This window comes from Scyliorhinus torazame, chromosome 8 (genome assembly GCF_047496885.1).
Source record: "Scyliorhinus torazame isolate Kashiwa2021f chromosome 8, sScyTor2.1, whole genome shotgun sequence".
Lineage (NCBI taxonomy): Eukaryota > Metazoa > Chordata > Chondrichthyes > Carcharhiniformes > Scyliorhinidae > Scyliorhinus > Scyliorhinus torazame.
This window is the reverse complement of record NC_092714.1, coordinates 39,096,428-39,112,765: the sequence shown is the minus strand read 5'-3', so window position 1 is coordinate 39,112,765 and position 16,338 is coordinate 39,096,428. Positions and strand designations below refer to the sequence as shown.

At 42.3% G+C, this 16,338-nt stretch overlaps 1 protein-coding gene across 2 annotated transcripts in view; it reads left to right on the top strand.

Annotated features, from left to right (window-relative positions):
- Window positions 1-285: 285 nt before the first annotated feature.
- Window positions 286-16,338, top strand: part of LOC140427769 (interferon alpha/beta receptor 1a-like) — a 31,355-nt gene continuing 15,302 nt past the window's right edge. The window contains exons 1-4 of one of the 2 annotated variants that reach the window (XM_072513403.1): window positions 286-497; window positions 5,768-5,891; window positions 13,076-13,123; window positions 15,310-15,485. In XM_072513403.1, coding sequence (XP_072369504.1) covers window positions 449-497; window positions 5,768-5,891; window positions 13,076-13,123; window positions 15,310-15,485 — 397 coding nt within the window. In that variant the 5' untranslated portion in view covers window positions 286-448. The remainder of the gene's footprint in view (window positions 498-5,767; window positions 5,892-13,075; window positions 13,124-15,309; window positions 15,486-16,338) is intronic. The other variant, XM_072513405.1, reaches the window with a different exon arrangement.

Below are 16,338 nucleotides of genomic sequence, written 5' to 3'. Positions count from 1 at the left end.
CCTACGCAGTTGCCCTACCACCCTCTCCACTGTCCAACCTGTCATACTGCCCCTGCAACCTTTTCCTCCTCACCAATCCCTCCACGGTGGGCACCCTCGAATACCCCCTGTCCACCTCCACTAACTCGCTGACAGGACAGTCATGTTCCTCCCTCCTTTCCCTGTCTGGGATTTAGCAATAGTAACACTATTTAACATCAACATTCCAGATTGTTAGGGGCACTGTAACTGGGAATGTCAGTGACGCATTGACTCGGCTCGGCCGCTGGGGGCAGTGACGCGGTGACTCGGCTGGGGGCGGGTGACTGCTGTCTTGCGGATGTGTGCGAGACATCTTCCGCGATGAGCTTATTTTGCGGCGTAGAGTTTCCTGTAAATCACATGGAAGCTGCAGAAGAGGTAGTTTTAGAGCCGGAGGAGCGAGCGAGGGCAGGAAGAGGAGAGCAGCATGGCGGCAGCTTTCCGGGCCTTTCTAACGGCGGTGTTAACAGTCCAAGGTAAGGCCTGGTCTTTTCTCCCTCCAGGGCTGAGTCCGGCCCCGGCCCCTCCTAACCTCCCCCAAACTCTGCTGGGGTCAAACACTTGCTCTTCCAGCTTGGAAATCAAGTAGGTTGCACCGCCCCTTATTGAACCCAACTTTTAATTTTTAAATGAACAAAATACTGCGGTTGCTGGAATCAACAACATGCAGGAAAAGTCAGCAGGCCTGGCAGCATCTGTGTGGGGAGAGAAAGAGAGTTGACCATTTCGAGTCCAGTATGACTCCTCTCCAGCCAAACTGACTCGAAATGTTAACTGTGTTTCTCTCTCTCCACAGATGCTGCCAGGTCTGCTGAGTTACTCCTGCATTCTCTCTTCCTTCCTTTTAATTTTAAATTTCTCCTCCACTTTGTGTTTGACTGGTCAAAAGATTGTGGCTTTAGCTTTTTGTTCTGTTTGGACTCAAACCTGTATTGAACATGGGGGGTCTGCGATTAAAAACAGAAAATAGGAGTCTACTCCCTCCCACCCACCCCACCGTGTCCAGAGATAGATTTGGGAATGGAATGAGAAATTAAAATCGCTTATTGTCACAAATAGGCTTCAAATGAAGTTACTGTGAAAAGCCCCTAGTCGCCACATTCCGGCACCTGTTCGGGGAGGCTGTTACGGGAATAGACCCTTGTTCAGAACCACAAATCTCATCTGATGACAGACCTGTTTTGTATTTCTGGCCTTTTTTTGTCTTTATTTCAAATTTCCAGTACTGGCATGGTTACTTTTTTAAAATTGCGGTATTTGCAATACTCGTGTTAGATGAAAGGTTTGGAAAAGATTGCTGGACTTTCTTCGTTTAAACATTTTCCACCTGCCCTGCCAGAGCTGCTACGGTGCTGACAGTCATCTGGTGCCTCAAAGAACCTTCCATTCTTTAAGTAGATGAATCAATGTAGAATCGAGGGCCTTATTACCAAACCCAATTAATCCCCACTTTGATATTGGATATGATTTTGCTAGATGAGAGTATCTTGCGGCGTGTGCCGTTAAGATACACTCATCTAGCTTTTTCCTGCACCCTTCAGCTCAAAACTACTTTTTGCCTGAAAGTTACAAAAGTATGAGGTGGCATTAGTGTGACAATAGTATGGGACAACATTTTATCCCTTCAACTAATGGGATTTGAAGCTTCAGTAAGAAACCGGAGCAACAGGGTGACTGTGGAGTTTGCACTTTCTCCCTGTGTCTGCATGGGTTTCCTCCCACAGTCCAAAGATGTACAGGTTAGGTGAATTGGCCATAATAAATTGACCCTTATTATCCAAAACGTTAGGTGGGGTTATGGGGATAGGGCAGGGGCTTGAGTTTAGCTGGGGTGCTCTTTCCAATGATTGGTGCAGACTCGATGGGCCAAAGTCCTCCTGCGCTGTACGGATTCTATGATTCTAACAGTTTGAATAATCGAGTGGGTGAAAATATTATATCGGGTAAGGAAAGTGAAATAGTGGGGCAGTATTTGATTAAGGTAAAAATAAGAGACCGAGAGCAAGTAATAACAGTTTAACGGTTTCACCGTGCATCAGTTGCTGAAAGTAAGCATGCAGGTACAGCAGGGATAAAGAAGGCAAATAGTATGTTGGCCTTCAGAGTGAGAGGATTTGAGTACAGGAATAGGGATGTTTTACTGCAATTGCATGGGGCATTGGTAAGGCCACACCTGGAGTATTGTGTGCAGTTTTGGTGTCCGTATCTGAGGGAGGCTATTCTTGCTATGGAGGGAGGGCAGCGAAGGTTTACCAGGCAGTTTCCTGGGGTGGGAGGATTGCCATATGAAGAGAGACGGTTAAGGTTATATTCATTGGAGTTGAGAAGACGAGGGGATCTCATAGAAACTTATAAAATTCTGACAGGATTAGACAAGGTAGATTCAGAAAGAATGTTCCCTATGGTGGCGGAGTCCAGACCTAGTTTGAGGATAAGGGGTAAACCTTTCAGCACTGAGGTGAGGAGAAATGTCTTCACCCAGAGAGTGGTAAATCTGTGGAATTCACTACCACAGACAGTAGTTGCGGCTAAAACGTGTAATTTCAAGAAGGAATTAGATATAGCTCTTGGGGCTAAAGTGATCAAGGGATATAGGGAGGGGAGGTGGGTTCAGGGTATTGAACTTGATGATCAGCCATAATAATGAATGGCAGATCAGGCTCATAGGGCCTCCTATTTTCTCTGTATAATCTCAGGAGAATTTACTACATGTGCAGTTCAGGCTGTTCAAAAACTACAAAATAAATTGAAAATATTTCAAGTAAGATTGTGAAATTTTAAATAGGGGCACATGTAAAGTGGGGTGATGGAAGTGCTATGTGAATGGTATTGAAATAACTCCGGCTGAAATTGAGAGAGCTAGGGGTTTTAGTTGACCCAGGTCGATCCGGGTCCTCGGCGCCATGAGGCAGCAGTGTGCTGCCACTGTGCTGCCCTATTTTCTATTCCTAATCAGATTTGCAGGGATTTTCTTTGATCCCTACAGTCAAGTTATTTATTCAAATACTGTAAATCTAGTTGCCATTAAATTTAACTGATTGAACCTGCATACATAAAATTAATCATGTGGTGCATTTTGACTTTGGATCCTGTTTAGCAACATCATACTGCCCATACCAAACATTGGTTGTTAAGAGAATTATTTTCTTCAAAACAAATATATATTATAAAGAGATGCTAATAATGAAGTATGACTTAAGTTTCTACTGATATATGTACATAACTTTACTTTGTGAATCGTGGTATCAAAACAGCTCCAATTGCTTCTTGTGACTTTTTACCAGTCATTGAATGTTCTGGTTGAAATTTGTTCTGAATGGGACCTGTGAAAAACCAGAGACATTTTCTCAGACTGCTTGTGGTGCTGAGCCTGACACTTTGTCTTGGTTTCTGACACTCGGGGCTAGGGACTTCTGCGTAGAGATCTTTTTAAAAAAACACTTGGTTAAATCTGAAACTAATTTCTCTTAGTAATGAAATTTCACATACCTCAGCTGTCTGCTCCAATTGCCTGTCTTCTCAGTCATCCACTTGAATCTTTTGAAGGGCGAAGTCATGCATGGAACGTCTTATTCCACCGCCCACTGATCTCTCGTCTGACGTAAATCACCTAAAGAAGATTGCTTTCATATCTTGTACTTGTTTTCACTCCTGTGCCTAAAGAACCGCTGTACGGTACATATGAAGACTAATATAGACTCAGATTGTACACTAATTTCAACAAGGTGTCCTTTGTCACGGCATGTCCACTGTAAAAAAAGAGGAAGTATGGTGTCTTTTCTGACCCATCACCTCTACAGTTACTAGATCGTTTCGCCCATAATAATCATCTGTTTACGGTACACAAAGTTATATGTTTAATATTGATCGTGACCTGCAGTCGCGGTACTTTGTATTTAGTCTAATTTTGTTCTTGGGCAAAATAAGCAAGTTATCAAAATCGAGTAATACAACATCAGCTTCCATCACCAATGTAATGTTTTGTGTGTTTTTCTCCTTGGCACATGCACCAACTGGCATCAAAATTCGGGCATTTTGCTTGCATTTTACAAATGCTGTAACAAAACTACCATACATACTTGTGTAAAAGTCAGTCCCGTGATTTGTGAAATCATTGCTACCAAAGGGTTTGTGGGGTTGGGAAGAGAGCATTGTTTTAAATGTCCAGGTGATAATTGGAAAGGCAAGAGTGAAACCAACCAAGTACTTCTCAACGTGGATAATGGTAGCAAAAATAAATCCTAGTCATCATAAAAGTTACAAAGCGATAATTACAGTGATGGGTTAGTTTTAAAGAGAGAAAATTGTCTGGAACTTTGCAGAGTGCAAGTGTAGAAGGCGGACTCACTCAAAACCTGGAACCAAGAAAGGATGTGTTTTATAAAAAGCAGTAGAAATGCAATTTTAGGATAGGACTATTTTTTTAAACAGAAGTATATGATTAAGATTATTGAGCAGAGGATCAGGTTCAAAGGTTTATTTAACAGACTTCAGTTTCCTTTAATAATGGGTGGAAAACTAAATTAATTTGGCCATTCCGCAGCTTCCTAGCAACTAGAGGTCACGAAGCCCATTCTTTGTAGCCCAAGTCAAGTATGCATGTTAACCCCTCAACCGTTACTGATGTAATATTCTACGCCATGACTTTTGGCTGGAAAAAGTGGTCTTAAACATTTGTTTTAATAGAGTCTAAGTCACAACTACTGCTGCGAAACCTCTCTGGCCCTGAAAAAATATTTTATACTTGTGTAATATCACTTTTTTTTCTATTATGATAAAATGTCAATGTTTTTAATATAATTCTTTATAAAGTTTGTTTCTGATGTTTTAGTTGACTAATACTGGAGCACTGCATTTGAAGCTATTTTCCAATGTGACTTAATGCTTGAAAATTAATATGACTACAGTCCCCAATAAAAACACATGACATTTAGCAAAAGTTATGCATCAATCTTCATATACGTATGATTTTTTAAAAATGCTTTATTTATTTCTGATCATCTACCATTGCCTCAATTCTTTGTTTCACAGTTTTGTGAGAGAGGGACAGCTGTAAATTTTCTTTTCCCCACCTTCTCCACATGTTAACAATATCAATTGCAAGAGGCAAAGTCAAAGGCCCGTAACCTCTGGATTCCCCAGCGTCGTATTAGGGGGTACCCCTATGATGCGCTGAGAATCCCTCCTCTCAAGTTCCCAATGCGACCCACTCTGACTCTTTTCCCCACACCCACCTCCTGGACTGATCCCTGCCCTCCCTCTCCCTTCTCTTTCAGCTTGTTCAAGAATGGTTAATGCCCTCTTAAACTGAACTTGTTGCTTTGAAAGCTCCTGATTTTTGCCTTTATGGTTTACCAGCATATTCCTGTGAACAGTTTCCAATTGTCATTAAGCTTATTTGGTTTTGGGCTTTTGCTAAATATCACTTTGAGTCAAATAAGGCACTTTTCGTCAGCTTTTCCAAAAAAACTTCTAAATCAATACTCCAGGAAAGCCTCGTGTATACATGAACATGATTCGTGCCTTGGCTGGAAGCTCAATAACCTGAGGTAGGGAGCGAGCACGCCTTAACTTTAATCAGTACATAACACTAGTGCTATTAATTAAGAGGAAGAAAGGAAATGTTTTAATTTGAATATCTTGTTAATAAACTAAGCCTCTGCTTATTTAGGGAAAACCTTTGGAATTGTACAGTGTTTTTTACTTTGACATACATATGACGTTCAGTGCCTTGTATTTTTGGCAGCGTTTGGAGAAATACAGAGGCCTACAAATCTACAGATTCGTGCTTTTAATCTAAACTATGTGCTTAAATGGGATGATGTGCAGAGAAGCTACTACAGTGTAAACTATACTGTACAGTACAAAAGGTAAGCCACCAATTATTACTATTTCCTAAGTTGTATTTCTGCCACCCTGCATTTCTATATAGATTACTTTGTGGAGCAGAAGCAAGGTTGGAAATTGCACAGGGAAAAGGGAATCAGAGACGAGTAGGAACCAAAAGGATATTGGAGCGATGGGTTTCCCCGAGGAAGTTTGGAAGAGGGATTAATGGAGGGAGTTCCAGAGGACTGAGCAATTAACAGATATCAGTAGTAAAATGCGATCAGTGAACAATAAGGTGTAGCCAGCTTTGGAGGAGCACAAGCCGTGGACACGTGGCAAACGTGAAAACAATAGAGAAGGCCTGAAAAAATAATTGTATTGGGTGCAAGGCAACAGTGGAATTTGATCAGAACAGTGCTGTTAGGAATGCAAGACTTTCTGCAAGTGGGTGAAGGCAAGGAGACGAGGAAGGAAAAATTGGAGAAGTCAGTCTTTGAGATGATAAAGGTGTGTTTTAGGGTTTTAACTGAGTGGGAAAGTAGTACTGATAAAAGTGTGTGTTTGTATCTCAAGAACATGTGAAGAGTTTTCTGGTGTCTGTTATAAGGATTGTTCCTCCTGCTTTGCAAGCCCTACGAATGTAGCCTTAAAATAATTTCTGCTAATTTGTGGGAGCTCGCAGCTAAACCTTGACAGCAAAGAGGACGTTTGTTAAATTTACCACTCAATCTAGCTATGTTTGTCTTGCATTCCAATCGGCACTATTCTGATAATTCCACTTTCTCCTTGAGCCCCAATAAATTTCTTTTTAAGACATTCTCTATTAGTACATCTCTCTGCTTCAGATCAAACCTATTTTTTTCTTCGCTGCAGAGTAGTAAAGCTAGATTGGAAATACTGGTTGCCAGAGGCCGAGACCAGTAGAATCTGGTGACAAGATCATCTTTATTAGTATCACAAGTAGGCTTACATTAACACTGCAATGAAGTTACTGTGACAATCCCATAGTCGACACACTACGGTGCCTGTTCGGGTACTGAGGGAGAATTCAGAATGTCCAATTTGCCTAACTAGCACGTCTTAAACCGCAGGTTTAAGACATGGCAGGAGATCTCAGACCCGTGTCATGCTCCTCGTGTGCGATGTGGGAGCTCAGGGACACGTCCACTGCCCCTGGCTCCTTCACGTGCAAGAAGTGTGTCCAGTTGCAGCTCCTGTTAGACCGCTTGACGGCTCTGGAGCTGCGGATGGACTCACTTTGCAGCATCCGCGATGCTGAGGACGTCGTGGATAGCACGTTTAGCGAGTTGGTCACACCGCAGGTGAAAGGTACTGAGGGAGATAGAAATGGGTGACCAAAAGACAGAGCAAGAGTAGGAAGGCAGTGCAGGTGTCCTCTGCGGTCATCTCCCTGCAAAACAGATATACCGCTTTGGATACTGTTGAGGGAGATGGCTCACCAGGGGAAGGCAGCAGCAGCCAGGTTCATGGCACCATGGCTGGCTCTGCTGCGCAGCTGGGCAGGAAGAAGAATGGCAGGGCTATAGTGATAGGGGACTCAATTGTAAGGGGAATAGACAGGCGGTTCTGCGGACGCAATCGAGACTCCAGGATGGTATGTTGCCTCCCTGGTGCAAGGGTCAAGGATGTCTCTGAGCGGCTGCAGGACATTCTGGGGGAGGGGGGGGAGGGTGAACAGCCAGCTGTCGTGGTGCACATAGGCACCAACGATATAGGTAAAAACCGGGACGAGGTCCTACAAGCTGTATTTAGGGAGCTAGGAGTTAAACTAAAAAGTAGGACCTCAATGGTAGTAATCTCAGGATTGCTACCAGTGCCACGAGCTAGTCAGAGTAGGAATGTCAGGATAGAGAGGATGAATACGTGGCTCGAGAGATGGTGCAAGAGGGAGGGATTCAAATTCCTGGGACATTGGAACCGGTTCTGGGGGAGGTGGGACCAGTACAAACCGGACGGTCTGCACCTGGGCAGGACTGGAACCGATGTCCTAGGGGGTGTTTGCTAGAGCTGTTGGGGAGAGTTTAAACTAATGTGGCAGGGGGATGGGAACCGATGCAGGAAGTCGGAAGGTAGTAAAACAGGGACAGAAATAAAAGGCAGTAAGGGGGAAAGTGTAAGGCAGAGAAGCCATAGTCAAAAATCAAAAAGGGCGACAGTACAAGGTACAGTGACTGAGGGGAGCTCAGTGAATAGGACCAGGAATACTAAAAGAAACAAAACAGGAAGTGAAAACATTAATGGTAAGCGACGCGGCAGGTTGTTACATGAAGATATGGGTTCGACGACAAGGAAAATTAGGAGAAAGGTTAAGAGGAAATATAACTTGGGAGAGGTTACTGATCGAGGTGTTAAGATTCAGAACAGAGGTTAAAAAAGCCAACATAAGTGTACTTTACCTGAATGCTTGTAGTATTCGGAATAAGGTAAATGAGTTGATGGCGCAAATCATCGTGAATGACTATGATTTAGTGGCCATTACTGAAACATGGTTAAAGGATGGTCACGACTGGGAGTTAAATATCCGAGGGTATCAAACTTTTCGGAAGGACAGAGTGGATGGTAAGGGAGGTGGTGTAGCTCTGTTATTTAAGGATGACATCGGTGCTATGGAGGATAAGGTTGAATCCATTTGGGTGGAAATCAGGAATAGTAAGGCGAAAAAGTCACTGATAGGAGTAATCTATAGGCCACCAAATAGTAACATTATGGTGGGGCAGGCAATAAACAAAGAAATAACAGATGCATGTAGAAATGGTACAGCAGTTATCATGGGGGATTTTAATCTACATGTTGATTGGTTTAACCAGGTCGGTCAAGGCAGCCTTGAGGAGGAGTTTATAGAATGTATCCGCGATAGTTTCCTAGAACAGTATGTAATGGAACCTACGAGGGAACAAGCGGTCCTAGATCTGGTCCTGTGCAATGAGACAGGATTGATTCAGGATCTCATAGTTAGGGATCCTCTCAGAAGGAGCGATCACAATATGGCGGAATTTAAAATCCAGATGGAGGGTGAGAAGGTAAAATCAAGCACTAGTGTTTTGTGCTTAAACAAAGGAGATTACAATGGGTTGAGAGAAGAACTAGCTAAGGTAGACTGGGAGCAAAGACTTTATAGTGAAACAGTTGAGGAACAGTGGAGAACCTTCCAAGTGATTTTTCACAGTGCTCAGCAAAGGTTTATACCAACAAAAAGGAAGGACGGTAAAAAGAGGGAAAATCGACCGTGGATATCTGAGGAAATAAGGGAGAGTATCAAATTGAAGGAAAAAACATACAAAGTAGCAAAGATCAGTGGGAGACTAGAGGACTGGGAAATCTTTAGGGGGCAACAGAAAGCTACTAAAAAAGCTATAAAGAAGATTAAGATTATGAGAGTAAACTTGCTCAGAGTATAAAAACAGATAGTAAAAGTTTCTACAAATACATAAAACAAAAAAGAGTGGCTAAGGTAAATATTGGTCCTTTTAGAGGATGAGAAGGGAGATTTAGTAATGGGAGATGAGGAAATGGCTGAGGAACTGAACAGGTTTTTGGGGTCGGTCTTCACAGTGGAAGACATAAATAACATGCCAGTGACTGATGGAAATGAGGCTATGACAGGTGAGGACCTTGAGAGGATTGTTATCACCAAGGAGGTAGTGATGGGCAAGCTAATGGGGCTAAAGGTAGACAAGTCTCCTGGATCTGATGGAATGCATCCTAGAGTGCTAAAAGAGATGGCTAGGGAAATTGCAAATGCATTTACCAAAATTCACTAGACTCTGGGGTGGTCCCGGCGGATTGGAAATTAGCAAACGTGACACCACTGTTTAAAAAAAGGAGGTAGGCAGAAAGCTGGTAATTATAGGCCAGTTAGCGTAACTTTGGTAGTAGGGAAGATGCTGGAATCTATCATCAAGGAAGAAATAGCGAGGCATCTGGATGGAAATTGTCCCATTGGGCAGACGCAGCATGGGTTCATAAAGGGCAGGTCGTGCCTAACTAATTTAGTGGAGTTTTTTGAGGACATTAACAGTGCGGTAGATAACGGGGAGCCAATGGATGTGGTATATCTGGATTTCCAGAAAGCCTTTGACAAGGTGCCACACAAAAGGTTGTTGCATAAGATAAAGATGCATGGCATTAAGGGGAAAGTAGTAGCATGGATAGAGGATTGGTTAATTAATAGAAAGCAAAGAGTGGGGATTAATGGGCGTTTCTCTGGTTGGCAATCAGTAGCTAGTGGTGTCCCTCAGGGATCAGTGTTGGGCCCACAACTGTTCACAATTTACGTAGATGATTTCGAGTTGGGGACCAAGGGCAATGTGTCCAAGTTTGCAGACGACACTAAGATAAGTGGTAAAGCAAAAAGTGCAGAGGATACTGGAAGTCTCCTCTAAAACATGCTGCTGTGCAGAGAGACCTGGGTGTGCTAGTGCATGAGTCGCAAAACTGCAAAAAGCAGAACTAGTGGGCATAGCCTCAAAATAAGGGCAAGTAGATTTAGGACTGAGTTTAGGAGGAACTTCTTCACCCAAAGGGTTGTGAATCTATGGAATTCCTTGCCCAGTGAAGCAGTAGAGGCGCCTTCATTAAATGTTTTTAAGATAAAGATAGATAGTTTTTTGAAGAATAAAGTGATTAAGGGTTATGGTGTTCGGGCTGGAAAGTGGAGCTGAGTCCACAAAAGATCAGCCATGATCTCATTGAATGGTGGAGCAGGCTCGAGGGGCCGGATGGCCTACTCCTGCTCCTAGTTCTTATGTTATTACGTTCTTTCGGGACTTGTGGGAGGAAACTGGAGCACCCGGAGGAAACCCATGCAGACTCCACACAAACAGTGACCCAAGCAGGAATTGAACCCTGGTCCCTGGCGCTGTGAAGCAACATCTCATGCAGCCAGTGGTCAGTCAGTTTTTAGCAAATTAAGGGTATGAAGAGTTGGCACAGTGTATCAACAGCTTTGGTGTCGAGCTCAAGATCCTGGTTTCTCATCATCAAGTATTCCCCTTTGTGTTGGGTGGGTGGGATTATTATGAGAAATCGCTTCCTTCTTGCTCCCTTTATATGTGCGAGGAAGTTAGTGGTATAGTGATAATGTCACTAGCCTCGTAATCCAGCAATTTAGGCTAATGCTGCAAGGACACCAGATTCAAATCACAACGCGCCTGGAAGAATTTAAACTTAATTTGAGTATTGCTGAGAAAAGACATGCTGTTGAAGTTTTTTGTCTTGCACTCATCGGGACAATAATGCAAGAATACCAAATGAATAGGGGACAACAATTCATGCTTCATTTACACTTCAAGCTTTGTTTAAATTCAAACTAGGCAGATTGACTCTGGTCAACCCATTGTACAAGGGAAAACACCAGAGAATTGCTGTTGCCTATTTTTAGTTGAACAGTGCAATTTTTTGTTTTAATCATTTACGGGATGTGGGCGCACTGGCTCAGCCAGCATTTATTGACTATCCCTAGTTGCCCTTCAGAGGCGGTGGTGAGCTGCTTTCTTTAACTGCTGCAGGCCCTGAGGTGTAAGTACACCTACAGTGCTGTTAAGGAAGGATTTCCAGAATTTTTGACCCAACAACACTGAAGGAACGGTGCTATATTTCCAAGCCGGGATGGTGAGTAACGTGGAGGAGGGGAACCTCCAGGTTATGGTGTTCCCAGATATCTGTTGCTCTTGCCCGTCTAGATGGCAGCGGTCTTAGAAAGTTCTCTCTGAGGAACTTTGGTGAGTTTCTGCAGTGCATTTTGTGGATGGTGCACACAGATGCCACTGTTTGTTGAAGGTGGAGGGATTGAATGTTTGTGGAAGGGTGTCAATCAAGCAGGTTGCTTTGTCCTGGGTGGTGTTGAGTTTCTTGAGTGTTTTTGCGCTGCACTCATCCAGCCAAGTGGAGAGTATTCCATTTCATTCCTGACTTATGCCTTGTAGATGGTGGGCAGGCTTTGCGGGGGTCAGGAGGTGGGTTACTTACCTCAGGATTCCTAGCCTTTGACCTGCTCTGGTAGCCATAGCATTAATATGGCTTGTCCAGTTGAGTTTCTGGTCAATGGTAACCCCGGGCTGTTGTTAGTGGCAGATTCAGCGATGATCATGAACTGCTTTGGTATCTTGAGGAAGCGTGAACATTGTGCAAACGTACCAAACATGTCAGTTATATGTCCCAAAGACAGGCGGATCATATAAAATCGAATGTCCCTTCGACTGTTGACAGCAGGCAACATACCAACCGTCATAGTATGGTATGCTTACGCATGCTAGAAGCTACATGCATTAATACACAGGACCCTGTTCTTTGCAGACAGAAAGAACATGTGCACACATTGTGTCTGTTTCAAACTAATCAAAATAGGTGACAGCCATTCTGAGGTTCATTTTCCAGGGCAATGCCTTGATCAGAGTCAACCTTCCTGTTTCGAATCGAAACCTTGGCAGTTGACAGTCAGTCATCAGTTAACTGGTGCATTCTCCATGGCAGTGACTCTACCAGTCAGAGTTCACTTGCCAACCACACTCTCTTCCTATGAAGCATAAATTGTTGTTCCCTTCACATTACGTATTCTTGCAAATTGTCCTGATTGCAAGAGGAAAAGCTTCAACATGTGTATTTACTCAGCAACACCCAAGTTCTGCGCTACCAAAGCAACTATTTGAACTTAATCAGTAAATTCAAATAATAAAAGTCTGGAATGATAAAGCTAATCTCAGTAATGATGACCATGACAATTAATATTGATTGTTTTAATGTCCTTTAGGGAATGAAATCTTTGCTACCTGGTCTGAACCACATGGGATTCCAGACCCAATGTGGTTGACTCTCAACTGCAGTCTGAAATGGCTTAGGAAACCACTCCATTTTATCAACTTCCTGTAAAAATGGATTACCCGATGCACTACAGCGGTTCAAGAAGGTGGCATGTCACCACCTTCTCCAGAGCAAATAGTGATGAACAACAAATGCTATCCTTGCCAGCAATGCTCTCATCCCATATAAAAAATAAAGGTTCTTGCAGAGCGTTGGATTCTATGGGATGAGAAAGAACCAAAATGTTGTCCATTTTTGCTGTCATGTTCCCAGGCTAGCATCTACCTCCTCTCTCAATTTTTATATCTGTGAACCTGACAGTCAGTATGTTCTAGTCACAAGTATAAACGGTTTGTATAAAATATATTTTCAATTTATTCAAACTGTGTCCTCTGATATTTGTTAGACTGTTCCAGCAAGCACAACAGGTAAACAGCACAGTGAACCAAAATATGTAAGTATGTGTGTAAAGCTTTGTGAACATAATTAAAACTTAATCATGTTGTGGAACCTTTCTTTGATGATGGTGTGGGTATAATTCTCAAATTGCAATTACCATAAATAATTTGCATGTCTGCTTTTTCTATGCTGTGCTCTTTTCTATATCTTTTGGTTCAATCAAGTTGAAGTTTCTCCTAATTGTTGGGGTAACTTATTCTGGTTCTGCTCCTGACCAGTATCTATAAGATTCACCAAAGATTTGTCTTGATGCTTTGCATTGCTATTTTGCATGTTTTGATTGAAGCTGCACTTGCATTAATGTTTCTTCAACTTGTCCGAAAAGAAAGCTAACCTTTAATAAATTTATAATTTTGCTATGATCCCCATAGAAACCGATACCTAACATTTTAGAAAGTAATTCAAGTTCTCAGTAACCAACTTGAAGGATCACACAGCAAGATTTGGCCTGTCGTGACTGTACCGGCTATTAAACACCTATCTTTTCTAATCCCATTTTCCAGTTTACAAACTAAAAATAACGTTGATTAAACACAATTTTAGATGGGAACATAAGACTTTAAACTAAAGAACAGAAATTTACCCTCTTATTTTTAACTCAACCAAAAAATCTTTTGATTCACAGTTATACTTCACCTACATAGATAAGCTGCAGCGCTGGGCTGAGAGGTGGCAAATGGAGTTTAATGCAGAAAAGTGTGAGGTGATTCATTTTGGAAGGAATAACAGGAAGACAGAGTACTGGGCTAATGGTAAGATTCTTGGTAGTGTGGATGAGCAGAGATATCTCAGTGCCCATGTACATTGATCCCTGAAAGTTTGAAAATTGCCACCCAGGTTGAGAGGGTTGTTAAGAAGGCGTACGGTGTGTTAGCTTTTATTGGTAGAGGGATTGAGTTTCGGAGCCATGAGGTCATGTTGCAGCTGTACAAAACTCTTTTGGAATATTGCGTGCAATTCTGGTCGCCGCATTATAGGAAGGATGTGGAAGCATTGGAAAGGGTGCAGAGGAGATTTACCAGAATGTTGCCTGGTATGGAGGGAAGATCTTATGAGGGAAGGCTGAGGGACTTGAGGCTGTTGTCGTTAGAGAGAAGAAGGTTAAGAGGTGACTTAATTGAGGCATACAAGATGATCAGAGGATTAGATAGGGTGGACAGTGAAAGTCTTTTTCCTTGGATGGCGATGTCTAGCACGAGGGGACATAGCTTTAAATTGAGGGGAGATAGATATAGGACAGATGTCAGAGGTAGGTTCTTTACTCAGAGTAGTAAGGGCGTGGAATGCCCTGCCAGCAGCAGTAGTGAACTCGCCAACACTAAGGGCATTCAAATGGTCATTGGATAGACATATGGACGATAAGGGAATAATGTAGATGGGTTTTAGAGTGCTTTCACAGGTCGGCGCAACATCGAGGGCCGAAGGGCCTGTCCTGTGATGTTCTATCCCTTAATAGACATTCTCCTCTCCCAGAACCAGCCCAAAACGAATCTTAGCTCCTGAGGGTTTACTTCCATTCTTTTGTTTTACTCGCCTGGTAACTTTTAACCCCATGCCTGGCTTTCATAGTGAGAACGTCTCCTGAGATTCTTTCTCCAGCGCAAGCTAAGCAAAACTTTCTGGCCACGTTTCAAATCCTTGGCCATTTCGATCCAAGCACAAGCTCGATTTGCATTCTGGCAGATTGAACCATAGAGAGTTTCGAACTCTAGATTTCCCCCCCCCCCCAATGTTGACCGACTGCCTGTATCTGAGAGCTTTCAAGGAAATCTTAAAAACTCTGCTGCTCTCAAAACCCATCCCTGTGTCAATCTGAATCACAAGCACCTTGTCTCCAGGTTAAACTGTCAATTAACTTTTGTTTAGACGTCCATCTCTATTTCATCTTGGAAGTAAATGGACAATTTAACGTGTAACTGTTTAGAATCCAACATTCTGTGATTTTGGAGATTAGCAGCCTAATCACTGTAAACACTGAAGCTGTGTTAAACCTTCCCAGCAAACTGGGCCTCTTGTTAATCTTTAACAGCCACATCACCCAGGCCTGTTGTTGGCAAACTTCAGAACAGATTACATAAACCCTTTTTATTTCTAATCCTAAATTAAAGACACCATCTCGAAACACGACAATCTTATAAACCTCATTTGTAGCAATTTATGGAATTGTTACTTGTTTCTTAGGCGTTTGGGAAACTGGAAGGATGTGAAGGGATGTGAAACTATCAGCCATACAGAGTGTGATTTCACTTCGACCGACATCATCTTTTTGGGACAATATATTCTCCGTGTACGAGCGCAACGAGGGAATCAATCATCGGCCTGGTTGGACTCCAAATCTTTTAGTCCCTATAAGCACAGTAAGAAACTTCAATTAAAGATAAAATTTAAACCATATTTGACCATCTTGGATTTTCACCTTTAAAGTGTGAATTAAGAACAATTCAACAACTGTGGTGGGATGCAAACCTTTCCAGTAGCTTTAAGAATCCAGTATCAAGTGCATGTTCAGCATAAGTGAACGTTTCTTTTGCGCCTACATCAACAAAGTTGTCTGTGATACTTAAGCAAATATGTTTTAAAACTTTTTAATATAGTATTTTACAGCATACTACATAATGTAAAGTATATTTTTATAGATTCCAACCACGTATGCTTAAGCTGAGCGCATCAATTGAATAATTTACCTAAAGTTCATTAGCCCATGAGGTGAGGATGTCTTGGTCTTTTCATGCCATGTTTTGCTTTTTAAAATTAATTTTGAGTTCGTCAAGGTTGAGGGATGCTAATGTTCCTTAATTAAAGTATTATGCACTATCAACTCTGATTAATTATGATTGGATGTAAATAAAAGTTCCTTCTACTCTGCTACAACCTCGAAAGATACTGCAACAGTGATATTTTTCCATTTGTTGCACTATCAGTTTGTGACCTGTCTGAGTGGAATTGTAAAGTTGGGAATACCAAGAAAGGGTTCATATTGTTCATTTCCCATCCAAGCCCTTGAAACTACCAGGCTATTGGAGGTTTCTTTGCTACACTATATATCACTCAACCCCCTAGTCGATGAGTTGACTTCAAGGTGGGCTGACTTCTTCATCATTGACTCTTTCATGAAGACCTCCGAGTTGGTCAAAGTTAAACATTCACCTAAGCTGTTGCTTGAAATACTTTCAGTAAGTTAAAAGTCAAATGTCTGCTCAGGTGTTTGAT